At 50.6% G+C, this 27507-nt stretch overlaps 2 protein-coding genes across 6 annotated transcripts in view; one reads left to right on the top strand and one right to left on the bottom strand.

The window, feature by feature from the left end:
- Nucleotides 1-20710, top strand: part of SEPTIN8 (septin 8) — a 46945-nt gene extending 26235 nt beyond the window's left edge. For 2 of the 5 annotated variants that reach the window (XM_074916409.1, XM_074916407.1), the window contains exons 5-10: nucleotides 1962-2123; nucleotides 3573-3669; nucleotides 3976-4144; nucleotides 4402-4534; nucleotides 4970-5160; nucleotides 19346-20710. In XM_074916409.1, the coding sequence (XP_074772510.1) occupies nucleotides 1962-2123; nucleotides 3573-3669; nucleotides 3976-4144; nucleotides 4402-4534; nucleotides 4970-5160; nucleotides 19346-19511 (918 nt within the window). In that variant the 3' untranslated portion in view covers nucleotides 19512-20710. Of the gene's footprint in view, nucleotides 1-1961; nucleotides 2124-3572; nucleotides 3670-3975; nucleotides 4145-4401; nucleotides 4535-4969; nucleotides 5161-7891; nucleotides 10795-12672; nucleotides 13664-19345 lie in introns of those variants that run through there. The other 3 variants (XM_074916408.1, XM_074916410.1, XM_074916411.1) reach the window with 3 other exon arrangements.
- On the bottom strand, nucleotides 19705-25462 carry CCNI2 (cyclin I family member 2). Its single transcript, XM_074916412.1, has 5 exons — nucleotides 25360-25462; nucleotides 24192-24341; nucleotides 22771-22905; nucleotides 21933-22007; nucleotides 19705-20769 (listed from the first exon to the last, which is right to left on the bottom strand). Exons 2-5 carry the CDS (start codon nucleotides 24303-24305, stop codon nucleotides 20473-20475), a joined length of 621 nt encoding a protein of 206 aa, XP_074772513.1. The 5' UTR covers nucleotides 24306-24341; nucleotides 25360-25462; the 3' UTR covers nucleotides 19705-20472.
- Nucleotides 25463-27507: the final 2045 nt, after the last annotated feature.

Here is a 27507-nt window from a genome sequence, read left to right as displayed (position 1 = left end):
GCATGAAATCAAAACAAAACCAGTAATAATTTAAATAACTGAGGAACTCGGAAGAAGAGAGAAGGAGGAACATACACCCAAATGCCATTTCCAGGACTCCACAGTATTGATGTTGGCTGTCGATTTCTGGAAATGCGACAACTTATAAAACCCTTTTGGGTTTTGAACTCTATTACAGCAGATGCTGAGTCGCTTTTCAAAGCCTGAGGAGCCTGGTCGGAGGGGACATGAACCAACCTTGGTTTGCACCTTGTTTGGGTCCTGCTGGGGCAGCAGCTGTGACCGCAGAGCCTGCCAGGCCGGGCTGAGCTGGTACTTTTTGAAAGGAGAGGGGGGAAATTGCTTAAGCCAACTGAAAACAGACTAAAAACACCCTCGTGCTGGTCTGTCGGCGTGCCTGGCTGGACGGAGAGCGCCGAGCCCTGCACGCTGCAGCTCCCTGGCAGTGCCTCTCCCCTCGTGGGTACCGCTCCGGAGCGAGTGGTTCGTGAGCCCTGAGCTGACCCTTTTTCTGTCAGAGGTGGTGGATCCAAGCCTCCTCAGCCCTTAGCGGGTCAGCGAGGCACCCAGCTGTGGTCATGGCCCTTTTTACCTTTGTAGCGAGGACATCGACCTGGTGAGGAGTGAGCAGCAGACCTTGCTCTGTGTGGGTCTGTGCTCCTTGGTAAAAGAGGCCAGATCAGTGGCTGAGAAAGAGAAGGAATTTATCCTCAGATAAATTTGCAGTGAAGAAATTCACACTGTTTCCTTTTGGAGTGAGTAAATGCTCTTGTATGGAGCCATTGCTAAACCAGAGTGGGGGGGAAACCCGAGAAGTATGGAAAAACCAGGGAGCTACAAAGAGAACTGGAGCTGGGAAAGCAAGGTCATTTATTTTAATGGGCACCCGTTGGAGACCAAATGGCTGCTATGAATTTCTGCTCTGTAGGACAAAAAAGCGTTGGCTGTTGGGAAATGTTAGATGACAAATCAGACTTTCCCTTCATCTGTCTGAATTCTTGTGTTTTCCTGCTACGGATTTGGCTGCTGCTCAGACAGACGAGTTTTGTTGTTTGTTTAAGCAGTGGTTTGCAGTATTGCACTTGGCTTTCCTGGGCACGGCAGCGTTATCTAATAGAGGTTCCTGTGACAGATCCTGCCCCGCTGTAGCTCTCCCAAGCACGAGGCCATCGCCAATCCATCCCTCCTGAGTGATGTGGGATGTGGCCCTTGACCTTGGCAGGTACCAGGCACGGGGGGGGGGGACCTCCCCACCGGCAGCTCGTGGGTGACTTTGCTACCTGGGTCGATGGAGCCGGGCGGTGCGTTGTGCTCAGCGACTGCCAGTGCAAAACCACAGCTGAGCAACAACAGCACAAAACCAAACATCCAGTCTGCTGTGTGGCACCCTGCACCCTTCCCGGGTGGTGGGTGTAATCCGCAGGGCCTGAGGTGTGATCCTCACGGAGAGGCTTGGGAGCCCTCGGGAAGGATCCGCGGCGGCTGCGAAAGCCTCGGAGGAGTCCCTGCTCTTTCTGCTGAAGCTTGGGAAGGCTTCACATCAGCTCACTGCAGCCTCTCATCCTTGCACTTGTCTTCTAAAACGGCTTGTCAGCACAGCCAGAAGCCGATAGGAGATAACTCGAGATGTGACAGTTACGCTGTCTCTGCCTCCCTCGAAGCGTGTAACAAAATACACAGGCAAGAGCAGAGGCTTTGATCTGCTCCTTGTGTATTTATCGCAGGGTGGTTGTCTTGGGTTTATCTGAAAGTCTCGTCGCCAAATGAGTCCTGGAAAACTCTTCCCTCTAGTGTTCAGCTGGGCTTGTGCTGCAGCTCACATGCAAAAGCTTTGTGGTTTTATGGAATGTAAAGGAGGCACCGGGGTAGGACCCGGGTCACCCCGCGGGCACCCGCGCTCCCGACAGGGCTGCTGGCCCGAGTGCTGCTCACCCGGTGGTTTTCCCTTCCTTCTGCCGCAGGTGAACATCATCCCGATTATTGCCAAAGCAGACACCATCTCCAAGAGTGAGTTGCACAAGTTCAAGATCAAGATAATGAGCGAGCTGGTCAGCAACGGGGTACAGATCTATCAGTTCCCCACAGACGACGAAGCGGTCGCCGAGATCAACTCAGCGATGAACGTGAGTGACGCCGCCGAGCGCGGCGCTGCCGGGGGTTGTGACAGATGAAACTGCTGCCCAAAAACGCATCTGAAGGGCGAGTTTCACTGGGATTGTCCAGACACTAAATCTGATAGTTGAGTTGTGGATCTGACAGTCGCCTAAGGCTGTTGCAGACAGAATTAATTAAAACGTGGCTTTTATTTAATCTGTGGGCTCTCTGGAGAAACCCAGCTCAGCTCTAAAATTTGTTTTATTGAATTTTCGAAAAATACTTTCCTCAAAATTCGTTCTGTCTGCTTTTAGGCTACTTTTCTTCTGAGGAGGGAGAGATTTTGAATAAAGATTTTACAGTTAAGATTTACAATGCCCTTCTGACTTAAAGAGGCTAAGCAGAGAAAAGCCCAGTTTAAAATAAAGAAGAACACTGGTTAGACTATTTTGTGGGATTTTTTTAAAGGTCAAAGATCAAATTCAGACCTGGCTGAAGGGTGTGCAAAACACTTTCAGGTTTCCTGTCTCCCAGATTAGAGTGTAGCTATTGCAGTAGAAACAGCTGAAACGTTTCCATGTTAATTTTTAAAATAAGAAGTAGCTTTTTCATCAAAACGAGCGTTTTCCTGCATAGCTGTTTGATTGAACGCTTTGTCTTTTCTTTTACAGCCCCTTTTTTAAAATTGCAACAGCCAGGTGATTTCTGAGTCAACTAGATATGTGTTTTCACTGTAATAGTTCTCTTTTACTGAATTAATGAAAAATTTGGAGGATGCACTCTTTTTAAAATAACTGCAAGCTGTGTGCATTGGGGAGAAAACCAGGAGTCATCCTTGTTTAGTTTTTCTTTGGGTGTCCCCCCCGCCAGTGAAAATAATTTTGGCCACTTTTCTAGCAGTTCCACACTTCTGCATCCATTACAGTGCAGGATTTTGTCCACCTCATCCCTCTGAAGCACCTGCCCCGTGGCTCCTTCCCTGCAGAGCCTGAGGACGGTGCCCCGCTTCCTCCCTGCGCTTGGTGCTTTGCAGTCTCGGAGAGCAATGAGCACATGTTGTATCCTACACATGTCCCTTCCAGTGCCCACACACAAATTGCTGTGCCAAGGCCTGTTGACGGATCTCTTTGCTTGTGCTTTCTGCAAGGCAGGGAGTGCCCTGCTCTTGGCTTGGGGAGAAGCTGCAGCTGCAAGAACAGTCTGACAAACGGGTAGAGGGAGATCAGTAACTATCATGGCGTTCCCACAATATTTCCCCATCCAGTTCGGCCCAGCCAGTATTGCTAGTAAGCTGTGCTGCAGCCCTACGTGGCTCTGTCGTGATATAGTAGGGGCTGCTGTGAGTATTGGACACAGATGGCTTCAGTGGAAGGACTTTTTGAAGCAGATCCTGTGCCGGGGTGCGGGGGACTGATGGCCAGGCTGATCCCTGAGGCGTCAGCCCACACCCTGAGCCCCTGCCCTTGGCTCTGTTTCAGGCCCATCTGCCCTTCGCTGTGGTCGGCAGCACGGAGGAGGTGAAAGTCGGGAACAAGCTGGTGAGAGCTCGGCAGTACCCGTGGGGAGTGGTGCAAGGTAAGGCGCTGCCAGCCGGGCGCCCGCCGCAACCCCCCCTTGGACGGGCAGGCGGAGCCGCCGGCGCCCTCCGCAGCTCTGCCCCCGCCAGCCTGCGGGCACCACGGTGCACAAACCTCCTGGGCAGCTTTTTCTGGCTTGGCCAGTCTTTCCTTTGAATTCCCATTCCTACCAGCAGGTCGTACTGGTCAGCAGGAACTCCTGTTGTAGGGCACAGCAGGCCCTGGGAGGGGAGTGGCTGGAGCGAATGGGTACGTGCCTTCGTGCTCCCCCGGCACCGCTGACTTCTCCCTTTGCTTCCATCAGTTGAGAACGAAAGTCACTGTGACTTTGTGAAACTGCGGGAAATGCTGATTCGAGTCAACATGGAGGATCTTCGGGAGCAGACTCACACCCGCCACTACGAGCTGTACAGGAGGTGCAAACTGGAAGAGATGGGCTTCAAGGACACGGACCCAGACAGCCAGCCCTTCAGGTGAGTGACCTTCACTTCTAGCAGCAATTTCAAGCAATAGTTTGGTACTTACACTCCTGAAAAATGAAAGGGTTGTAGGTGATATCTGCAATGCCAGGCTGAAAAACACTAGTGCTGGGTTTGAACTTTGCTCCTGACTTTGGTGACATTCCCTTCCCTGCCTGTTCGTCTTTAAGCAACACAGACAGGAATGTCATTCCCCATCCTAAACTCACAGGTGTCCAGAGAATCTGGACTTTGTTTGCTTTCTTCCCCAGCCTCCAAGAAACATATGAGACCAAAAGGAAAGAGTTCTTGGGCGAGCTCCAGAAGAAAGAGGAAGAAATGAGACAAATGTTTGTTAACAAAGTCAAGGAGACGGAGGCAGAGCTGAAAGAGAAGGAGAGAGAGGTGGGTGTGCCAAAAACCTGTGAGAGAGAGGAGCCCAAAATACAGCCAGCACAGGATCTGGGGCCGGGCAATGTTTGAATCCTGGAAGGCAGATGCAGCTCTCGAGCAGAACTCACCAGCCAAAGCACAAACACCGCCCCCCTTCCCTCGCTCAGCGAAGGGGCCACGGGGTGATGTTTGTGAAACGGCACCGCTGGTGCAGGTGCCTCAGAAACAACTGGGGCAGGGTGCAGGAGGCTCGGCTGCTGCTCGGCGAGTCAAGGGCAGGGCAGGATGTTTTGGTGAGTGTCCGTGCCAGGTAGACTTTGTACCGGGGGCAGAGTAAAGGGGCAGCTGGGCTGGAGTGGGGCCGGGGGGGGGATTTGTGTGGGAGGGGTGACTGCAGCGTGGTGGCTGTGCTGGAGGCGATGCTCAGAGGGGTCTGTCTCCTACCAGCTGCATGAGAAATTTGAGCACTTAAAAAGGATACACCAGGAGGAGAAAAGGAAGGTGGAGGAGAAGAGGAGGGAGCTGGAGGAAGAGATGAACACCTTCAACAGGAGGAAAGTAGCGGTGGAAACCTTGCAGTCCCAATCCTTGCAGGCTACCTCACAGCAGCCACTGAAGAAGGACAAAGACAAGAAAAAGTAAGTGGCTGAACTCGAGCCTTTCCTCTCTGCTGCTGGGAAGCTCGTGTCTGCTCAGGTGCTCTAGCGTTTGGTCAGTTGCTTAGACAGCAAATGGAAAAGGGGATTTTGAAATCCCAATTCCTGCCCTTCTGACTCTTTGTCTAAAGTGGAGGAGAGATGGGACCCTCCTGGGCCTGGGCAGTGCCCTGGGGAAACGCTGGTGGCTGCGGTGGGAGGGATTTGGGGCAATTTGGGGCCATTCTCTGAAGGCTGAGAGTCCGGCGGGGCTTGCCCTTGCCTCTGTGACAGCCAGCTCAAGCGACCCTGCGAGCTGCCTGCTCCGGGGAAGGTGATCAGAAATAAGCTGCATCTTCCCCCCAGCAGAGAGGAGTGGGGACAATCCTGACACCGTTGTAAGGTCTCACGGACGAGGTCCCCCCTCACACACTGCCTCGCTGTGATCTGGAGGCTTGGGCCCTCTTCAGAGAGCACGCTTACTTTATTTTTAGAGGCAGAGCTGTAAAGAAGGAAGCAGCAGCTTAGAGTGAAGATGTGTTGGAAATTCATTAGGGCTCCACAGTTCTGCTCATGAGAAAGCTCTTTTCCCCTAAAGGCAGAATTCTTATCTTAGCTTGCTGCAAGTTAATTGACATTGCTGAAGCCAGCAAGAGTATGGAGAGAGGGTATGTAAATAATGCTCCTTCACCTGCCTGGTTGTGTAACAGTAGGGCAGGAATGGGGCAAAGGGGTCTAAAAAGAAAAGGTGGGGAGGGGTGATCCTGCTTCCATTCAATCAGGGAACTGGCTAGGGAGCAAAATGGGGAGCACCATCATGCAAGCTGGTAGTTTTGTTATTCCAGCATTTTTTTGTTACTTCCCCTTGCGTGAAGGAGCTTGAGAGTCTGAACTGCATTCTGTCCGATCCAGAACGGGGTGGTGGCAGTGCTTTCTGAGCCTTTTGACAAGGAAAAGAGAAAAAGACTCTTGAGAGTGGCGACACCTGAGTTTGGTCTTGACAGCACAACGTTTGGCTTCACGTTGCTGACAAGATCTTGTGCTCTGCCGTTTCTCTGCTGTGAACTGCAGCACTAGAGAAGCTCATTCTGCGTACTGACATGCTAGTAATTTGTTCCCTCCTGTGGAAGATGACAGTACGTATTATTTAATGTACTATTTAATGTATTTGCTTGGAATGCAAATGGTTGGTGTTAAACCCAAAGCACTCCTGCAGACCTCTCGGCATGCTCCGGCCACGTCCCACCTCCTACACAAAGGCCAAAACACTTTGTAAAAATATTCTGCTGAAAATAGGGCTTAATCCAGCTAAACTCACACATGAATTAGGGGCTGAACCCCGGGGCACCAGGGGCCCGGGGCTGTTTGCAGAAGGCGAGGAGGAGGCCGGGATGCGGGTGCCTGGGGTGCTCCGGCGGTGACGCCTGGCCAGGGTGACGCAGGGGCTTCCCCTCTGCTCCCTCTGCCTGCGGCAGAAAGAGGTTTCCTGCGCTTTGCTGGGTTTAGGCACCTGCAGACGTGAGCCTGGACACTCTTCCTCTCGCGATTAGAAACCGGCTGCAGTCGCAGGGAGGCGAGTGAGGGCCCCAGGGGCACCCCCGGTGTGTGCTCTGTGCGGTGCCGGGGCGGGTTCTCTCCTCAGTGCTGGGGCACAGCTGGAGGAGCTGCACCATCACCAGGAATACATTGATTAATTCATAAATTAGGGAGAGGGAGTAGTTTGGGATTGGGATTTAGGATTTTTGGTGTTTGGTTTTTTGGGTTTTTTTTCCAAACCTGTAAGCTAATTCAAAATGTGGCATTTGGGGGTTTCTGCTCAAGCAGGATAATGAAGTTTGTAATAAAAAATTCAAAGAAAGGTGTGTCCCCTTGGCCTGGCCGGAGACATGTCTTCCCAGACACCCCTCTTCACCTGGGGGGTATCAAAAGGAGCGGGGGCTCCTGTGAAACCTGGGTGTCAGCACGGCCCTCACCCGTCCCACTGCCGCACCCCGGCGCTGGGCTCCGCGTCGACCCCGCGGGCATCGAGGGGAGCTGCGTGTTCCCTGGCGAGCAGCAGGAACGGCGTCGCCGGGTTTTTTACTGGGATCTTTCACCCAAACTGGACTGGAAGCAGCTGGGATTTGGGGAGCCGGGGGCAGGCAGTGTCCTCCCCCGGGGAGCAGTGGCACCGGCGGTGCCGGCGCGGCGCAGAGCCGAGGGTGACAGCAGCGGGGGGGTTGCACCGACACCGGGCCCACCTGGGGCAGCACGAGGCTGAACGGGACCTGGAGGGTGTTGGGGAGCCCCCACAGCTGAGGAGGATCCTGGTTTTTTGGGGAAGGTGTTGGGACCTCGCAGGAATGGGGAATATATCGTGAGTTTGGGGAAGGGGGGATTTTTTTCTTGTTTAAATTTTTAGGAGAGTTACTTGAACTTTTTATCGTCTCCGGTTTCAATGCAGCGTTTTTAGTAGCTTATTAGAAGTGAGAAATGGAGATGGAAGAACTGCAGGTGTCGAGGGGAAATAAAAGTGTTTGTGCTGAGATTCTCTTTCACCTGGCAGCTGCCAAGCCGGCTGTGCTCAGCGCGGGCTCAGCGTGCAGGGGTTGCTCTCTGTGAGTCTTCAGATGCTCAAGCTGTGTTTCCCCTTCTCCTCCTTTTTTTTTTGTTTTTAACATATTTCGCTGCATTTGGCTTTTGTTTAATTTTCGTAACTTTAATTCATGCTTTTTTTATGTTTTGTTTCTTTCAGTTAATCACACACAGACTTTCAGGCCAAGAGTGGACTTGGTGCTTTCATGTGTTAAGTTGCTTGAGTTTCCCACCCCGTGACCTTTCTCATAACATTGTGTGAGTGGACCAAAGTGAAAGAGAAAATGAGCATCTTCGGTGGTTGCAGTGTAACGACTCGCTGTTACCTGTTACAGAATTTATCAGGAGGTTTTAAGGAAGTAACCTTACCACGTACATTTTGTTAAACAAAGTCAACTAATCCCTAAAGTAAGATGTTTTGTTCTAAACCCAGTGATTGAGCAGCCGTGTATAACTCTTTGTCTGAACTCATCTTACCCACCAGCTAAATAATTGCTTTCTAGATTCACTTGGTTTTTAATTGGCTAAGGTGACTGCTTGAGGCTCATCTACCTTCCCCTGTACGTGCGCAGATGTGAGGAGTGGTATGAAGAATGATGAAATGTTTATTTTTCTAACAAAGTTCTCGATTGGAATAAGTTTTTAGCATGGGTGGAAAAGACAGTACTTAGACTTTCTGCCCTGGGAATCTTAGTCAGAGTAACCCTCATTCCAGTAATTATATATTTTAATCCTGAATTACTCTAAAAACTTTCTACATCATTTATAATATATATATATATATATATATAAAGAGAGAAAGAGAGTGGTTAATAAAATTCATAGGACAATGTTTTGAATTTTCTTTACTGCTAAAGTAGAACGTTTATATAGAAAGATTTTTCATAAGAGTTTGTTGTATAATGTGGAACTACAGGATTCGTGTAACATTTCAGTTGTCATTTACCAATCAATGTATTTTACTGTTGTGGAAAAAACTATTTAAGTTGTCATCTTCACTTTTGCTCTTTAACCTTAAACTTATTATGTGCCTAATAAGGAGAATCCCCCAGACTTGAGCTATGCACCGTATTTATGCTGACAGGCTCTGTTCCTCCTAGAAGGTGCTTCCTTCGACACTCCTCATGCCTAGAAATCACAGCCCTTCTTTTCCTGGGCAGCTGAGCTTAGAGGAATAATTAGGATCAATACTCTTTTTTTTTTTCCACTCAGACCGTTTTGTGATAAGGCAGGACGATAACCGAGACTTCCTAGCTATGTTGTCATGGAAAAACAGTTGGACCCAATTCCATCCATCCCTCCGTCAGATAATAGGCTAAAAGAAAACAAATATATTAACCCTGCGCATAGTGTCTTTAGAGTTTATAGAAACACTGGCTGGCTAAGTGTTAGTTCTGAGTGTGTGCAATTTTACTTAGTTATTAATTTTACAGGATTTTTCTTTTTTTTTTTTTTTTTTTTTTTTCTTTTTCCTTAAAGACTTGTCTTTAAGCTAAGCTGTCAGCAGATCACTTGCAGGTGGAGGTGACGCCTCCCATCCGCGTCGCAGGGCCCTTTGAGGGTGGTGTTTTGCAGGATTGTAAAATGAAGTCCTTAAATTTGCATATCCCGTTAAAGCAGCTTTTAAAATATTTTTTCTTTCTAAGTACATGCTCAGGTGTTAAACTGTTTTCGTATGGACCTTGGCCTTTTATGTGGGTATACTGAAAATCACGTCAGTGTTACTTGATGCGTGTGAGAAGGAACCTCACACAGCTCTCACAGGTACCTTTTAGAACAGGCCGTTTTGCACAGAGTAAAAATGATGCACGCTGAACATTAATTTTTAAGGCTGTGCCTCCAGGTTAGATGTATTTTAAAGAGCAACTGTCAAACGTTAGGAGGGTTAATGTGTTTTTCTCAGAAAAACGTGCAGGGAACCCAACCTATTGTTACGAGCAGGAAGGCAATTCCAGCTCACCACTGACTACAGTCTAATCATGTAGCAAATTAGGGGCGGGATTTTGATTTTTGCTAATGAGAGAAACTCTGGTGCACTAATTGCCTGAGGAAGCAGCGCTATTTGGTTCCTTGTTTTGCTTCTCAAGGCTGGAATAAAGCACTAACTGATGATACCGGGTGTGCGAGGAGCTGCCTCGCCATCGTTTTTCCAGGCCATAGTTTTCTCCTGATCTCGTGCTGCAGCCAGCAAGATCTATGCAAATGATTTCTATCAGCCCTGGCTCATCAGAGATCAGTTCCTTTTTTCCTAGAATAACAAGTAGTTAAGAACAATGATGAAAACAATGAAAGAGTAAAAACCTTCAAATCCATGGGCATTGCGGAGAAATTTCCAGCTTTTTCTGATGAAGACATTCAGAATGTATGTAACAATATTTTAATGATGATGATTATTATATTCCATTGACTTTATGTTGTGACAGACTTACTTTTTCCTTGTAGTTACTTGTTCGTTAGAGCCGTTAACATCATAAACTCCCCAGTGGGACTCGGTCATTTTTTTTCCTCTGTTACTTGATTTTTTCGTTTTGGCCGAAACAAAATTTAAGTATGTGGTATGTAGGGTAGTTCTGTATCTTATTTTTATTTAACAAGTTACAAATACATGTTGATGCTAATCTCACTCCAGTCCGAAGATTTACATCTTGTAGGCTAGAAGAAGTGAAAGAAAAACTGTTCAGAAATGACTGAAACTGTTCAGATACGCTTTTGGCTGTTTTATACGTTTATCTGTAAAAGGTTGGTATTAATGGGAAAAACTATCCTTTTTTTTTTTTTTTAATCATTTGCCATCATGTTTGTTGTCTGCTTTCTAATTTAAAATGTGTTTTGCAGGGCTCTAAGCTCTGTAGGCTGTGTGGAGACGGGGTGGCTGGCTGGGAGCAGGTGGAGGTGCCTGGGGGGGAGCGGCCTCCCAGACCTGCTGCATCCCTTCGCTTTGTCATTCTGAATCTGTCGGGGTTGGTTTGTTTTGGGTTGGTTTTTATTTTTTTGTTTTGACTTTGATTTCTTTCCACTCGCTTTGTACTTTTTTTCTTTTATTAAATCTCACATGTATTTTGAGTTTTTTGTGGTGTTGTTTATTTAGTGGTGGATTTCCTTTGTTATCTAGTGCATCTCTGTTGAAATAATAACGTGGAACCATTGGAAGCTTACCAGCCACAGGATGGCTTCTGACTGCTGGGGACTTCAGAAATGAAATTAGCTCATTTCTACATCATACTCTATGTGGAAAAGCACCTCATCTGTAACCTGGGGGCAAATTCCAAGAGATTAATTCAAATGCCATCCCTATTTGGGCAAAAGTTGCCTTTGAGCTTGTTGGCGCTTCCCCTCTGTGGGATCTGGTGACCGAGCGAGGAGGTTTGCTGCCCGTTTGGCTGTTGTAATGATGCCCAAAGAGGTGATTTAAGGGTGGGATGAAAAGGGAGCAGAGATGGAGGGTGGTATTTTCCTAGTGGTACTTCCAAGGCTGTATGCTTCTGCTGCAGACGCACATCATACACTTAGATCGGGGCCAAAAAAAGAGCGCAGCTTTGATTTGGGGATCTTTTTTCAGAAAGAGCTGCTGCTGCAGCTTTACCTGAAGCTTTCCGTGTTCTTGGTGTCTGTTCTGTGGGGCATCGCTACGTACGAAGTTATTCTCAGTTAATTTAGGGTCTGTGGGTTTTATCTGGTGTTGGACTGAGACCACTTAGGACAAAGCCTTCAAGTGGCGTTGGGTCAATGCACAGCATTCGCTGAAGTGGCGTTTTCTGCAGCCCCAGTTTGAAGAACAAACCCGAGTGGGTGATCCTGGCTGCTTCTGAAATCTGTCTAGAGCCGTGCAGACGGACTCTGCTCTGGCTGCAGGGGTTGGCTTGTGTGTGAGGCCGCCGCCCGCTGCATTCCCTGCGCAGTTTGCTGAAAGGCAGAGGGCAGGGCTCTCCTCTTAGGTGCGGCCTGTTTGCATCCCACCTTCTTCCAGGGTGGTTGCCCCGGCCCTGCAGCGGTCCCGTGCTGTCCAGAGAGCTGAGCAGGGTGGGGCTGGAGCTGCTCTGATCCTGCCTGTAGCAATCACCAACAACGTGCAGGTGAAAGTCGGAGTCGGCGCTGGGTTAGAGTTGTCGCTTGAGCCTGTTAAATTTTTGAAGGATAAGCCTTAGCGGGGACTTAGCAGTTGGTACCAAGTGGTTTGGATAAAATGTTTTACAACCTTTTCCCTCCCAATCCTTTTGAAAGCCAACTCTTCTAGGAGACCAGAGAAGAGAAAGTGCATTCAGGTACATGAGAATTAATTGGGGAATTAAGGTGGTAGAGTAGCTGGTCATTTGAACAATGGGCCACCTGGCGATTGAGGATGACCTACACGGGCAAGTATTTTTCCACAGGAACAACATTACGATTATTCATTAATACTTGTGTAAAGCTCCCCGAGATGCTTCCAAAAGAACAAGAAATGCAAAGTGTTGTTAGAAAAGCGGTTCAGCAGTGAGGTCTGTGCTTCGCAGCTCCAGAGCTGAAGCTCAGTGCCCAGACACATTGGTACTTTCTGTTCAGGAGAGCCCAGACCCAGCTTTTATTTCCTTGTCCGAGGCTGCTGGACAGAGAGAACCCCTCAGCTCCGGGGGGGGGAGCCTGCGAGGCCGGAGCAAAGCCGCCAGCTCGGGACGCAGGTGCTGGTCAGTCCACACCTCTCCCTGTCCCCCGTCTCCCTAGCACGTGTCAGTGGTCTTTCCTCATTAAAATTTTAAATCAATCCTCTAATTACCAGTTCCAAACAAGATCTTGGTGGCTGTGAGAGCTTCTCCGAGTTGCAGTGGTTTAAATGCAGGTGTTGTGCCCAGCCCCGCACGCTGTCAGGAGGCATCTGTTAGATTTGTACTTTGACCTTTCATGCTGTCTTTAATTAATGTAAATAATTGAAGCTTAAATACTGATTCTCTTTTGTTCTTTCTGTAGCTTTTTTAGTCTTCCCACTGCGTGCTCCATAACATCAGGAAGACATGTTAATTAGAAGATTTATTAAGGCCAAAACATCTCATGCAGAAGAAATTAATTGGTGCTTTCACCTTTAAGCTTGCAATATATTGCCCAGAAGAGATTATGTAGCAAGGACTAAGATGCACCGTATCTTTTGATTGGGTTTGCTTGATCAGGTTTCTTGATAAAGTTGAAATTTAAGATACTTGCCAAAAGATAACCGGCTAATTCCGGCTGCTGCTAACCCCAAAACACTAATCCCTGGGCGAGAGCCTGACCAAAGCAGTTAACACTGACCCAGCTGCTGGGGGCACACGGGACTGAGCTGGCTTTGCACCAGGCCAGGTTCCAGTTTGCTGCCCGAGCTGCTGCTGGAAGAGGGTTTCCATCAGTTCTCTTCTCGGGCTGCTTTGGGGGGACCCTGGGGAACCTCCTGACCTCCCTAACCTCCCCCCCTAACCTCCCTAATTCCGCTGGACTCACGTTTCTGAGCAATAACTCTTCCATGTGGCTTTTTTTCTGTAGACTGATGAGTTGTTTATAACCAAAATCCCTCAACTTAAATTTATTTAGTTTTCCTAGGGCTGCCCACGCGTGCCTCACGACTAACCCCTGCCCCAGAGCTGCTCTGGGGACGGGTCACCCTGCGCGGCCTCCGGCACGTCCTGCTGGGATGCAGGGGGTGACAAGGGGAAGGAGTTGAAAATGCAGCTAAATGGCAAATGTGAACGGAGGGGAAACGGTTTCAAGCGGGAGAGTCGGTGTTCCTGGTCGTGAGTTCTCTGTTTGTAACAGACTGACTTCCCCTTACACAAATACTTCTTTAAAAAACAAAAAGTGTGATGTCTGTGCCCTGGTCTAACTTCACACAGGAACAGGGAGAGGCCCCCGTTTACCCTCCTTTTAAAACAACCTTGTAAACGAACTCAGGAATGACCTACTTGTACCAAAGTTGGGTTTAATAAAAACAAAACTGACTTGTTTAACAAACATCTGTTAAAAACATGTTTTGTAAATTAGTTATAGTGGCTGGAACAGCAAAGTGCTGTGTCTGAATCCACAACCCTCGCTATTATTCCGGTTTCCCTCCATTAACCCCCTTACCCTGTGTATTTCTGTTTAAAGTGGGGTGGCCCCTGTGCACCCCATGTCTGGGGCGGCTGCCAGCAGCCTCCCTCCCCTTCCCCAAGCTGCTGCTTGCTGTGGGGTGGGGGGTGTAGGACCCCCAGGAAACCCCCAGAAGACCAGAAGGAAGGTCGCACCCCGTTGCCCTGCCTCGTGCTAGGTGGTGTGAGCGGGGTGTGTGGCGGGAGCCCAGCGAGGCTCCCATGGAGCGGGGCCGTGTCCCCGTCACCCCCAGGGCTTGTGGAGCCGGAGAGGAGGGGGCAGAGGCACCGACTGAGCTCCTGTCCCCGGGGCCTGTGGTCCCCGACGGTCGCCGAAACCTCTGGCTGCCCTCGGCGTAAATTAGAACTTGGAAATAAATCTCAGCGAGTAACAGGTACGTGGCCTAAAACTCCCCAGACGGGGCGCACGGGGAGGTTCTGGGGACTCCTGCCCCTTGCAGGCAGTGGGGACTAAACCCCGGGCCCAGCAGGTCGGTCCCACCCTGCGCGTCCCTGCCTGTGCCGCTGCCGCCGGCTCCGCTGGGGCGGCGAGAGGCGGCCAGGGACGGCGAGTCCGAGCCGGCAGCCGCTCGGGTCCATCTCCACGGACCTGCCCTGCAGCAGACAGGAGGAAAGCTGAAGCTGCGTGCGGCCGTCGGGCTGAGCTCAGCAACGAAACGCCCTTTGCTGCTGCCTTGATGACTTAAACTTCCCTGTGTCCACTTCCGAGACAAATCAATCCGTTTCCTTTGGCAAAGGTCTAATTTGTAATCTGGTTTGGAGCTATTCACAGAATCACAGAATCATCTCGGTTGGAAAAGACTTTGAAGATCATCTAGCCCAGCCATTAACCTATTTTCAGGTTAGATTCCCATCTGGATAGGTGAATTGGGAATAAAAGCTTTTCTTTTTTTTTCCAAAATTGCTCAGAAGACGTGATTAGGTTCTGTTTGCCATGACCCTAGTTTGGTGGGATTCAGCTTGCACGCCTTGCTGAGGAAGAAGAGGGGGAGCTGCTGAGACCGCCCAGGAGTTAGTGCATCACTCGATCTGGGTGCACTTCTCTGCATTCTGAAAGAATGGAACTGTAAGTACTGTTCAACATGAAATTTAAAACCCTCAAGCCAATTAGCAAAATATAAAAACTGCCCAGAGGCAACCCCGGAGATGAGAGAGAAAGGTTCTGTCTGTGTCTGAGGGCACTCGGTGTCTGGCAGCAGCCTGCTGGGTGCTCTGGAAGGGCTCTGCGCTCCGGGGCCGCCTGCTCGGAATTGCTGCCGTGCATTTCTCTGACACGGCAGCTCATTTTGTCAGAAACCTGTAAAAACGACTATTGTATTGCTCTTCCCTCTGCTCTTTTCTTGTATCTCCATCCATTCTCTGACTGCAGACTATTTGCACAGCGGTGTAAGTGAGCTCTCGAGGTGGCCACACGCCCGTGGCAAGGAGGGATCCCTCCTCGCACGCAGCGGTGCCGGGGTGACTTGCTGTGGCTGTGACACGTTTCCTTTGGGTGGTGGTTTATGAAGGGGGGATGTGGTGGCCGTGGGGGGTGACTGGATCGTTTCGCTGGTTCTGTTGGCGATTTAACGTTTGGTTTGTGTTTTGGTTCTGCTTTGGAATCTGAGCATCCGTGTGCAGCAGCGGCGGCGGCTGCCAGGAAGCTTCTGGAAGGACAGAACAGTCCGGTGGTTGGTTACGGGAGGGGATCCCTGGTGTAATTAACTGCTTTCTTTACACGGTGGTGTAACTTGAAGCGTGGCAGCAGCAGGAGGAGGCTGGGGCTGAGAGGTTGTGTCTCCCCTGCGCTGAGTCCTGGGGAAGGGACAAGGGACGGGCGGGTGCTGACCCAAACCCGGCCGCGCTGCTCGGCTGGAGCCGGGGTGGGGAGCAGCGGGCAGGGCGGCCTCCCCTCCCAGGTCAAGATGAGGCCCCCTAAGAGCTCTGACAATACTCAGTAAATGTCTTCTGGAGTTTGACAGGGACTGCATATTCCCCCAGAACAGCAACCCTCACCAAACGAGCCCTGGACACAGCAGCTCTGTGCCAGCACTCGCTGACGTTCTCACCAGTAGCAAACTGGTTACGGGCTCCTCGGGGGGAGTTGGGCTGCAGGTGGAACAGACTTGTGTCTGTACACGCGGGCTGGGCACAATCCAACCCACGAGACCGTCCTCGTCTCTGGAAGGCCGCCGGGCAAAGGGCCGTTCCGTTGGTGCTGTCCCCTGGGCGGTGCCGCGGTCACTCCTGACGCTCCGGAGGCACCGGCAGCCCCCGGCTCCCTCCGGCCGCTCACGGCGGGGTTTGTGCCGCGCTCGCTGCCCGAGAGGCTCCTTCAGTCCTTGTTGCTCCAGCAGCTCCTTCCTGGAGCTTGCAGCTTGTTCCTTAGGGCAGGAAGCTCCGTTCTGAAGGACAATGGTTGCCCAAAGCGGCGGGTTTTAACCTGCTGGGGCCAAGCCCGGAGTGTTTGGCCCTTCGTGGGAAGGGGCGGGCGGGCGGGACCGGGGCTGCGGGGGGAGCAGCAGCCGGTCCCGGGGGAGCGGGCGGGCTCCAGCTTACTGCTCCCATCCCAGTACGGCACGGTGCAGCCCCACTGGGAACACAGGACCCTGCTGAGCCTTTGGGCAGCGCGGGCTTCATCTTTTAGCATTAACTCCCTGTGAGTGCAGATTTTTGGGTCGTATAGATCTGCAGAGGGTTTGAAGAGCAGGTTTGTTCGTGGTTTTTAACGTGCCATCCCGCTTAGGGGCAAGAGCTGTACGTAGGCTCAAAACTGGGGGAAAAAGCACGAGCTATGGTTGCGGTATAAAGTTACAGCACGTTCGTTACAACGCGTAGAATTTTTTTGCTACCATTTCCACTGGTTAACGCAGCCGGGGGAGATGCTTGAGACAGGGCAAAGGGGTGGGAGGGAAAGCAGAACCAGACCCTGCCCCGGCCTCCTGCAGGGCCCCGAGTGGGCACCAGCTTCTGGCTGGACTCGGCAAGGAGCGCGCCGAGACCGCGCAGACCGAGCTTCCGTTTTATTTAATGAAAACTACAAAAGACAACTTGCCTCCTTCAGAAGTCAGGCAGTCAAGTCACAGCTTGTGCTACAAAAGGAAGGTGCTGCACTGCGGGGAGGGAAGAGCCCTACCATGAAATGAAAACCTTCCCTGTGGTAGGGTGGGTGAATAAATAACACCCCAAAGGTCTAGGGGCACCTCGGAAACCTCCCTGGGTCCAAACCTTGCAGCAGCCCTCGCCCGGGGCAGAGGCTCAGGTCTGCTCACACGTCTCACCCGCACCAAGTCTCTGGTACTAAATGTTTCTTTCTGGCACGTTTTGGCACTGCTTTCTCTGGGGTTTCAGAGGAGAAGTGTGGCTTCCTCCCTGCACGCACCCAGAGCTCGCTCCCCCCTCACTGCTGCTTCTGGGAAGTGTCGTGGCTCAGGACACTCGTCCTGCACACTTGGACGTTCCCGTGCTGTGACACCACTTGCAGGTGGTGTTCACCCTGTACTGCCCGGGTACCTTCACACCGGGACAGCAATCACTGGAAAAAGCTGTTTAAAACAAACCCCCAAAAAACTAAGAAAACATTTATTTTAAAAGCGCGCATTAAGGCTGTTTTTTTTAAAAGTGCAGAAAAGGTTTAAACTGACCTCTGTAGTTTGTAAAACCGCCTTGCGGTGGAGATTAGCAGTTCACAAAAACTAATGGGGGGGTGGGGTGGGGGATTAATTAAAGGCATTTGTGTTGTCCAGTCTGGCAAAACAGAATAAATTTTTTTAAAAATCCCTGAACGACACACAGGCCCAAAGCAACGGGGGCTGTGGGCAAGAAGCAATTTCCCACAGCTTGTAGGAACTGGGATTTAATGGTTTAAGCAGGAAGGAGCACAGACCTCAGAGCCTGGCTTCCAGGGTAAGGCCTTACAAAAAACTGGAGGTTTTTCTTAAAACTGGAAGCGGGAGCTCCCCCTCCCTGGAGGGCAGCTCCTGTTCACTCCCCCGGGGCAGCTCAGGGTAGCTCCAAGGGGAGACCAGTGGGGTGAGCCGGGTGAAAGGCTCGATCTGACGCACTGTCACAGCTGTTTTAAAGTTGTGCAGTTCATAACCTTCTGCCAACTTGAGCCCCGAGTTAGAGGGTTGTGACCAAGTCCCTCCTCTCCCCAGCTTTCTGTATTTAAAATGTTAAAAACCAAGGCGTAGCACACGCTGCTTAGGAAGGACATTAAAAAATAGAAAGATAATACCCATTTGTCATTATCCTCTGAAAAACAGCAGCACTTTTGCTCTGGTGCCGGCTGCGCTGCTCACTGGGGCCTACTGGTTCTGCAGTTGCCACTTTGGAGGCAGTAGCTCCCCACTAGTCCCTCTCGGGTGGCTGTAAGGGGGGACACAAGGAGCTGCCCCCCGCCTCCAGCCTCCCGCCGCTCGCTCCCCCGTCCTCGCTGAGGAGGTGTCTGAATCCATCGTAGCATCCCTCCGTCTCCGTGGTGTCGCGGGGAGTTGGGGCTGTGGGCGTGAAAGGTGCTAAACCTGGCGGGTTTACCGAGCCCCTCAGCCTCACTTGGTGGGAATCCTTTGACCCAGAGGGGCTGTGCTGGGGTGGCCTTGCCTCGGGACGGCCTGGGATGGCTTCACTGCCGGGATGGAAAATATAAACAGCATTGGATAGCTGCAGGCGCGTTAGCTCTTCACCCACAAGCTCTCTGCAGTGGATGAATTCAGTGCTGTTAACCTGTAAGGAGAGATGTAGATTTTTTTCTAAGTTCATAATAAATTACTCTCTCTTGTGGCCGCTGCTTTGGTAACTCTGTCATTAGGGCAGGGCCAGGCTGGGCTGGCTGCCTCGAGAGACACGGCTACAGTGGCCCTGACCAGAACACGTAACCACGAGCTCCTGAACTACCACCCAAATGGAAAGGGAATACCCATTTGTCATTATCTGCTGAGAAAACACAGCAGCACTTTTGCTCTGGTGTTGGCAAGCGTGCCCTCTCTTTAGGAGGTGACAACAGGGGGGGACAGGTTTTTTCAAAATTTATTTCAAAATAGGTTATTTCAAAATCAAGACCCACAAAACGGGTTGACGGTAAGCTGACAGCCAGGGTGTTCAGCCTTCTGGGTATAGTCTCTTAAAAGGCATGTGTGTTATGAAGCTGGAGAAAAGCTTTAAAAAAACCCAAAAACCGAACAGCTTGCCTTTAATGTGTATCTTCAGAAGCTAAACATTATATTTAACAGCAAGGTAACTGTACTTAGTTGGAAGGTCTGGCAGCCTTCGGTGGGAGGCTGGGGACACAGCGGGCAGGTTTTTAGGTGCTCTCAGAGACTTCTGTGCCAAAGACAAAGCCCTCCCCAGCCCCAGCCCCTCGCTGTGGCTTTGTTCCCTCTTCCCTCAGCACTAGCAAGGCCCGCGGTGGCAGAGGAACACGCACACACGCTCCTCGGGAGCGCAAGGCCGGCTGTAAACACACGTGTGTTTTATCCGGTATCGGTGTCCCCGCCTCAGGATTTGGGAGCAAAGGCCGTTTTGATTCCTACCTGTGCTTTTTTTAGCAGATCGGTAATAACAGGAAACCACTCAGGAGTCAGCCTCTCCAGCTCCAAGGTGATGATCACCAAAGCCAACGTGGAGCCCCTGAACTGCACTAGCTGGTGGCACGCCATCCAGTGCTGCAGCTGCCTCGTCAAGAACGCGACGTGGCGGGAAGGGTTCGTCTGAGGCAGCCCGGGGAGCAGATGGGGCCAGCTGGACATCACCGTGGCGTGGAACTGGAGAGAAGACAAAGTATATATATATTTAAACAACAACAAAAAAAAAAAACAACCAAGCGCAGAGGTCAGTGAACTTTGTATGTTTTCATGTTATCAGCCAGAAGTACAGACTAATTTCATCTCATATCAGGAAGCCTAAAGGGTTTCCCCCCCTCACCCCTCTTTTTCTTTTTCTTTTTTTTTTTTTTGTGTTTTGTGTTTGTACTTGCCAATCACTGAACTGGTTTTTTGAGCTTATAATGAATGTACAAGGTCTGTGTTTCCTAACAACTTCTGAAGTTCCTACGTTATCCAGATTGCTATCCAGGAGATTCAGTTCAGGCCAGCAGATAGAGTAAAACCAAGAGTAATGACTGCACTCTGCATTTACTGAGGAAACAAGCACCTACAAAAGGCAGTTTTCACAATCAGCAGCCTAAGACGGCTTAATATTTGCACATAACCTTAAAAAAGGGATCCAGGATGTGTTCGTATCACATGATTTTTGCCTTACTAGCACATGATCGTTTCTTGAAGACAAAGTTTAATTGTTTCTAATAAATGTTTAGTAACTGCAATGTGAACTAAGTGCCAGATTGGGGTAGTCTCATTGCCTAAAACAAGGGTGAATAATTATTGGGATAAAAAGGAAAATGGTTTAAGAAAAAAAAACCCTGTGTGTGAAATGTAGCAAAACTCTGACAGCTTTCTATGTACAGTATTAATAGAATGGAAATAGTTAGAAATATTTTTGCAGTGTGTATTTAAAGAAATAAAAATGGCGTATAGTTGTGCATTATGAGAATCTTTTTAATGTCCGTTTTAGTTGCCCTTTAAAGATGGGAGTAAACTTTTTGAGCAAAATGAGAGGTTTTAAAGAGTAGAAAATTTTAAAAAATAAATTTAAATAAAAGTCACCGTACCATTCTTCAACAGACTTGCAGATAGCTAAGAACAGGGAGTTTGCAAAGCATCTTTGGAAGGATGTGTGGGGGTGTGTATGTGTGCGCAGCTGTGTTTTCTAGTCTTATTTGATAAGGAGCTGTTTCTTTAAAGAAAAAAATTTTGCCAAACTTAGCGCTTACAATGTTTAAGAAATCCATTGGTGTTGCTGTGTAAAGATCCCAGTGAAGCCTATCTAGTATAATTCTTTCCATTCTCAAGATCTCAGCTGAAGAGCGTTTACAACCACTCCGTACTGCGAGCGTCTTCACCGATGGTATTACCTGTAAAAAAAAAAAAAAAAAAAAAATTAAAAAAAATAAAAATAAGCCAACGTCCTATGCAGCGCTGTGTGTGTCTCTGTGTACTGCGATCCGACAAGGTCACCCACGTCCCAAAGGGTTGCAGAAGGCTCTTTCAGAGCCCGCTCTCCCAGGTGACTCCCACTCTCCGTGCGGACTGGCCCACGCTGGCCACGGGGCAACCCCTGGCAGCCCCTGGCAAGGACGAGGCCGGTCACCTCCCGGGTCGCCACGAGCCGCCTCAACGCCGCATCGGCGACGCACGTTCCCTGCTACCAGACTCGTTAGTTTTGCTCCTCTAGCTAGGAGGAGGCTTCCTGCTGGCCTGTTTCACAGGGCCTTCTGTGGTTGCCTTGTTTCCTGTGGTCATTGACTCAGCTTCTCCTTTTTAGCTGAGAGGAGAAGAAGAAGAACCTCAGTGTGACACATCCTAAGACGGGCTCCCACGAGCGTTTCGCCACAGCAGAGCTTGCTCGAAGGGACACGCGTGTCTGACTCCAGCTCCCAGGCTTCCTGTTCTTTTTCAAAACAGAATGAAGGAAAAAGGAGAAACTCAACCTGAAACGCTTTTGGCTCACGTCTGTAAATGGCTGAAGAAGTCTGTCAGGGCCCTTCTGCCAGGAGAGGTGGCCCTGTGTGATCTCACACTGGCGGGGGTAGCTGCTGATCTTACGTGCTCACCTTGAGGTGCAGACCTGAGTCATTTCCTCACCAGGTTCAGAAACCAGTTCTGACTCCAAGCACACTCAATTATTTTAAGCTTCATCTGAAGAACCTCCACTCTGCCTCACCTACCTCACCCTCCCCGGGCCTGTCACAACGGAATTACAGCACTGATGTTGTGTGCACAAAGCTGGGCACGGCCCCCAGCCCAAGCTTCACTGTGAGCTGTGGATTCTGAAGAGGGGAGAGAGATTTAAGGGCAGGAGGAGGGCAAGGCATCCATTACAGAAGCAAACACAAGTCCTTCATCCATAAAGGTCACAATTCTTCCAACCAGTGATGAAATAGGACTGAAAATGTTACTGTCGCCCCTTACGGACTGCTTCGGGTAAACAAGCTCCTCATTATGCCCAAGACCTGGAAACACCAACAACCTGAACGGGAGAGATGAGTTCAGGGTGTTTAAAATGAAACATACAGACCTCATCTTCTTCGTTGGTTTTTGCTGCAAGGACCAGGCAGGAAATTGCTATGCACTGAAGGTATTTTACTTGGGCCTGAAGGGAGAAGGAGAAGAAAACACTGAGCAAAGAGGATAACAGTCTTGGGGGAGATAATTGTCATTCTAGCACAGATGCACGACTTTCAAACTGTAAGTTACAGTTGTTTCAGAGTTAGTTTAGCTGCAGATTCATTTGAAGCTGGAAACAAAGCAAGGAAAGCCAAAGTGAAACAAAATAAATTAATATTCTTCTCAGTGCAGCTTTTATTCACATATCCCACAATTTTCAGCAATGCAATGCCACAGTATTTACAATGCAACGTTATCCCCTTCTCAGCTATTAATTAATATGTTTTTGCCAAATGCCAGTACTGATCTAAATAGGATTGGGAGCTGCAAGGCTCAGTTCAACTCATGACTTTGCTGTTGCTCCAATGTCAGAAAAAGTTGGCCCCAAGGTTTGGTTAAAAATAGCAGTTTCAAAACCAAAATATTAAAAGTGAAAATGCAGATGTTTTCTGTTTAGCAGAGACAACCAGATGATAACGAGTTCTTTGGACTGATGACAGCATCTGGAATACAATTCACTCGAACACTTCTCCCGAGGACTGTAAAGCAGTGGAACCTCATCAAACACTCAAGTTCGTATGTATAAAAGTATAATATATATACTTAAAAGCCTTTCCAGGCAAAGATTCCCTGATTGCTCCCTAAATCTGCTGCCAAACGTAGTCCTGCTTTGTGTATAAACTGACTACCTACTCCTGACATCCCCAATCAGTAACCTAGCCAGGAAAGAGCTGGCAGAGATTCTCTACCTTTACTGATGCCAATAACCGGTTAAAGATGCTGGTAGCTAAGGCAAATGTTTCAGGGTAAAACTGGAACTGAGAGCTTATTTCTGCAATCCAGAGAACCGCTTTCTTGTAGCATGACAAAGGGATATCTGTGCCCTGAGGGGAAGAAAAAAGAAGAAAAATACAGTTAGTGCTTTGATGATTTTCCTTAATGTATCTCCAAAGGAAGACTCAAATCACTCTAAGTGCTGTAATTAACATTTCTGATGTCTGCAGGCTTGAAATGGAGAAAGTTGTCGGCTGTGTCTACAGAGTGAGGGCAAGGAGAAATTTCGGGGCAGTTTAAGGCCACCCAGTCGGGCTCCAGCTGTGCCTCCAAGGGCCTGGGACTGGACTGGACTGGACTGGAGCCGGGAGCAGCCAGCCCTCCGCTCGCACAGCGTAGGAACCCCTGAACCCAGCTCTGGGGGCCAAGGTGCTGACTCTGCTCGTTATTTCCCCCCTCCCGAGGAGACTGAAGCCTCCGACACGGCCCACATTTCATTCAGCCTCGACAGGGAGAGAGAAACTGGTGTCAGGAGGAGGTTTTGCTTTACTCTTCCTCAAGGTTTTTTTAACAGCCTTGAATGTGCTTAGTGGCGGGACCACAGAAGGCAGGTTTAGGACTCCCCCAAGGCAAAATGTACTCAGGTTTTTCTTTCTTTTGTCTTATTTGAAGATGCATCCAGGTGAGAGGAAGGAGTTTCCTCTGGCTCCCCACGACCCATGGCACGTATTTGAACGTTATTGTAGAACTGAAAGGGCTGAGCAGCTACGCAGAACAAACACTCCACCAATTCATTTAATGTTACTGAACACATTATCCAGTTTCACTGTTTTGTTTCATTCGGGAGTAAAAAGACTTGGTAAAAAACAGCATTTCTACACTATTGCAAAAAAAAAGAGAAGACTGGCAGGGCACTTCTGTGCATTTTTCCCTGGGTTTGAGGCATTTCCCAGAAGTTTCCATTGTACACAGAGACCGTTCAGCGTTGTAGCTCCCTAAGGCAGCTAAGGACTGACTCAAACGGGGCTGGGTTTCTGTTAGGCCTCAGTGAATTCCCTCTTCTCCCACCTGAATAGATGGGATTCAAAGATGGTGTCGAGCACAATTAACTCTAACATGATATATTTATGGCTTTACATCAATTGTCTGCTCTTACCAGCTCCAGCACGTTTCCCAAAACTACTGGAGTTAGGACAAAATGGAAAGCACCTGGTTTACATGGGGCATTAGCAGGATGTGAGATGGGGCAAATACAGACCCTCCTCCCCCTCCAGTCCTTAAGCTCAGTCCGTGGGGGGTGACTCCTGCATTCAGGGGGATTAAGTGGCAGGAGCAGCACGGCATTTCTGCAGCGTCCCTTGGGGGCTTCCAGAGAGGGGAGGGGAGGGGAGAGTACCTTCAGGGTGAGATTCTGGAAAACTGGCACTTTCCAAATCCTAGCCTCCCTGGCCAAGGCATTTTCCAGGCAGAAGGCAAGTCTTGAGCTCTCTGGAGGTCCAGGGTACTTCATGGCAACTCTCTGAGCCAGTTTTCCTGATGGGAGCCGCTGTCAAAACCAAGAAAAGAATTACAAAGCAACGTCCCAGCTCCTTGTGCTAAGTACGATTTCCTCTGGCGATGCCTTTCCAACGCTGAGAACGAAGTCAGGAGCAGCCGTGCGACTTGTTTGTTTGCAGACAGAGTGATCCTGTCACCCATTTTCCCCGAGGAGAAGCTCATGATGAAAGAAAACATGTCAGATGGCTGAACAACTCTGCAGTCCAGCTTTTTTCCTCCGGGGCTGGGTAAAAGCTTTCTTGAGCAACCTTGGGGGAGCACGGTGGATTCCTGCCTGTACCCTGTTTGACACATGCAGCTCTCCATGTGCTGAGCTACGGAGCTGCAACCTGTTACCACCCGATTTTAAGTTTCTGGCAACTAGAGGTCTATTGATTTTGTACAGAAGCTCAAAGATGACTTTCTTAGGAGTTTTATTAATTCCCAGTTAACAGTTTTCCTTAAAAGGAAACAGGCAAGCAACAGCAAGGCTTTGGAAATACCCCTCTCCGGGGCTAAGCACGTATTTACATCAAATAAACATCTCAATAATAGAAGATCCAAGCAGTGAGAACATCTCAGCCTGAAACTGAGCATTTCAATGCTTACATTTTGGTGTCTCTCTAACAGCAGAAAGAATATGTTCCTAGATAGAAAATTTCTGCTTTTCTTTGCAGAGTGGTGGATGTGGGCTTCCTCGTCAGTGTCTTCTGGAAGCTGACACCATTATCTCTACAGCTCCATTAAAAACCCCAAAGTGCCCTGAATCCTCTGGAAACTGTTCTACGTTTCTAAAGCTGAAACTCTGGGATGTTTCACTGAAAGCAGGAACCGCACATGACTTTGGCTTTTGCTGCCGCTGGATGTCAGAGCATCCAAACCAGACCGCCCGGACCATTTCAGCAGAGGGAGAGCTGGGAAGGATTTATCAGTCCGGTTTGATGCACAGAAAAGTTTATCCTTGTGTAGCTAGGGAGGGGCAGAACGGGGTGGGGGGGGGGGGGGAGAAGAATTAATTCAAAACTCACCCTCCGGCTAATTTGACCACGGCTGTCGCTGAGAACGACACCGCGCAGGTTCCGCACCGCCAACGCCCGGACTTGCCCTCCCGGTCCCGCGGAGCGCCCGGGGACCGCGGGGAGCCCCGGCAAGAGCCGCGGAACCGTCCTTACCCGCCCTGCCGGGCCGCGCCGGGCATGGGGGCGGCGGGGGGGTCGGCGCGGCCCCGCCACCGGAGAGCGGAGCGGCGGGGGGGGCCGCCCGCTGCCATCCGCGGCTGCGCGCAGGGCCCGCCCCGGGCGGGGAGGCGCCGGGGGGGAGAAGGGATGCGTGTGGGGGGACAGCACGGGGCTGGGAGATGTTCCCCCCCTCCTCAGTGCTACCGGCTCTGCTGAACGTCTCAGCCGGTAGTTTCGGTGGAATTAAGCCACCACGGAAAAAACAAAAACAAAAACAACACCCAAAATCACCAAACCTCTCGTGGGTGAGAAGGTCCTTTTCGGCACAGCTCCTTCTTCCAGCCCGCGGTGGGGCTCCGACCGTGGTCACCTCCGGGTCCCCGTCCCGCGGGCAGCCTGACCCCCGGGGCAGTGTTGGGGCTGGATCTCCAGTCACCGCGCCCCGGCCCGAGCCGCCCGGCGCTTCCCCGCGGACCTCGTCTCACCGGCCCGGAGGCCACCGGCCGTGTGGGGCCACGATCCCGGCATCAGGGCGAGGTTCTGCCAAGGTGAAAAACATCGTAACCTCCAGCACAGCCCCCAAACCCACCCCTACCCCCTTGCCTGGGCACCGGTCATTGCCTTGAAAAATGCGTTGCCCCTTCTCCTTGCCGTGGCCCTGTCCCCCTTTGGCTGCATCCACACTGTCCCCAACACCCACCAGAAGATGTTTTCCTTCCAGACACTGGGAAAAATCCTTTTTTTTTGGGTGTTTCATGGAGCATAAGCACCCCTGTCCCCTCCCAGGGCTGGGCCACTCTGCCAGCATCTGCGTTTCACCCTGTGTTTGCTTCCAACCAGGGTCTCTCCACCTCTTGCAACCACTCTCCTCAGCTGCCCCCTTGGTTCCTTTTTATTCTCACGCAGCATTTTCTCTGTGAGCTGGTTCAGATATTTTATGTTAAACTTCTCCTTGTTCTTCAGCTTTGTCTGCCAACACACAACTCTCTATTCTCTCACCAGCCCTTTAGGTTATACGTTTTTTGGTGCTAAATTACTCTATTAGTCTACAAATCTTTGCATACAATACAGCTCTGAGTAACACCGTGGTGATGTAAAACAGCAAAGTGTCTGTGTTTGCTGAACACCTTGTCCTTGAGCTTCCTGACTCACCTGCTGACGCTCAGCTGAGGGTGAGGGAACAGCCCCGTCCTGTCATTACTGGCGTGTTCCTGGCCCTGCGATACAGCCGTGAGTTTGGTGGGTGAGATCAGAAACCCTTCTGGAAGCCCCAGATCAATCCCGTCCACATTCCTGTTCCCACCTACAGCCCTCTGGCAAAAACCCAGCCCAACTTAGAGCGCTCAGCTGGCTCCCGTGTTTGGTGCTCACTGCTGGTCATTCCTGCCCTTGATCTGGGATCCCAGGCCTCGGCATCCAGAGCAAACCCAGCACAGGGAAGAGTGGGGGTTGCACAACACCCTGCGACCTGCAGGATTTGGGTGTGCAGGAATACCAGAGTGAGATCAGGGATCAGGAAAAGGAGATGGATTTTCTGCCTGTGTGGAAAACAGGCTGGGGCTGCAACCCTGTGGAGCCCGGCCAGAGCCCTGGAGCCCTGTCAGAGCCCCGGAGCCCTGTCAGAGCCCCTGAAGCCCTGTCAGAGCCCTGGAGCCCTGTCAGAGCCCTGGAGCCCTGTCAGCCCCTCAGAGGCCCGCCAGGCCGAGAACCGGAGCCCCCCGGAGCGCTGTGGCGGAGCCGCGGGACCCGGCGACACCGGCCAATGCCGCCCGTCCCCGCCCCGGCCGCGGCCGGCGCCATCGCTCCGCACCGACCCCGCCGGCGGCCCGGCCCGCCCCGCGCCGTTCCCATAGCGACGCCCCGCCCCCGGCGCTCCGCCCCCCGCCATTGGCTAGCGCCTGGCACCTATAGACGCTAGGGGGCAGGCCGGGCCCTTCCTTTCCTCGCCAGCCATTGGGTGCGCCGCCTCCGCAGCGCGCGGGGATTGGCTGCGAGCCG

This window comes from Athene noctua, chromosome 12 (assembly GCF_965140245.1).
Source record: "Athene noctua chromosome 12, bAthNoc1.hap1.1, whole genome shotgun sequence".
NCBI classification, from domain to species: Eukaryota; Metazoa; Chordata; class Aves; order Strigiformes; family Strigidae; genus Athene; species Athene noctua.
The sequence above is the reverse complement of the archived record's forward strand: the minus strand, read 5'-3'. Positions and strand labels throughout refer to the sequence as shown.

Coding starts and splice junctions, on each gene's coding strand:
- CCNI2 (XM_074916412.1), bottom strand. CDS start 24,305: ATGAAGTACCCTGGACCTCCAGAGAGCTCAAGACTTGCCTTCTGCCTG. Junction 22,906..24,191: donor TCCAGAATCTCACCCTGAAG/GTACTCTCCCCT, acceptor TCTTCCCCTCAG/GGCACAGATATCCCTTTGTC. Junction 20,770..21,932: donor AAACCAACGAAGAAGATGAG/GTCTGTATGTTT, acceptor TTTTTTTTACAG/GTAATACCATCGGTGAAGAC.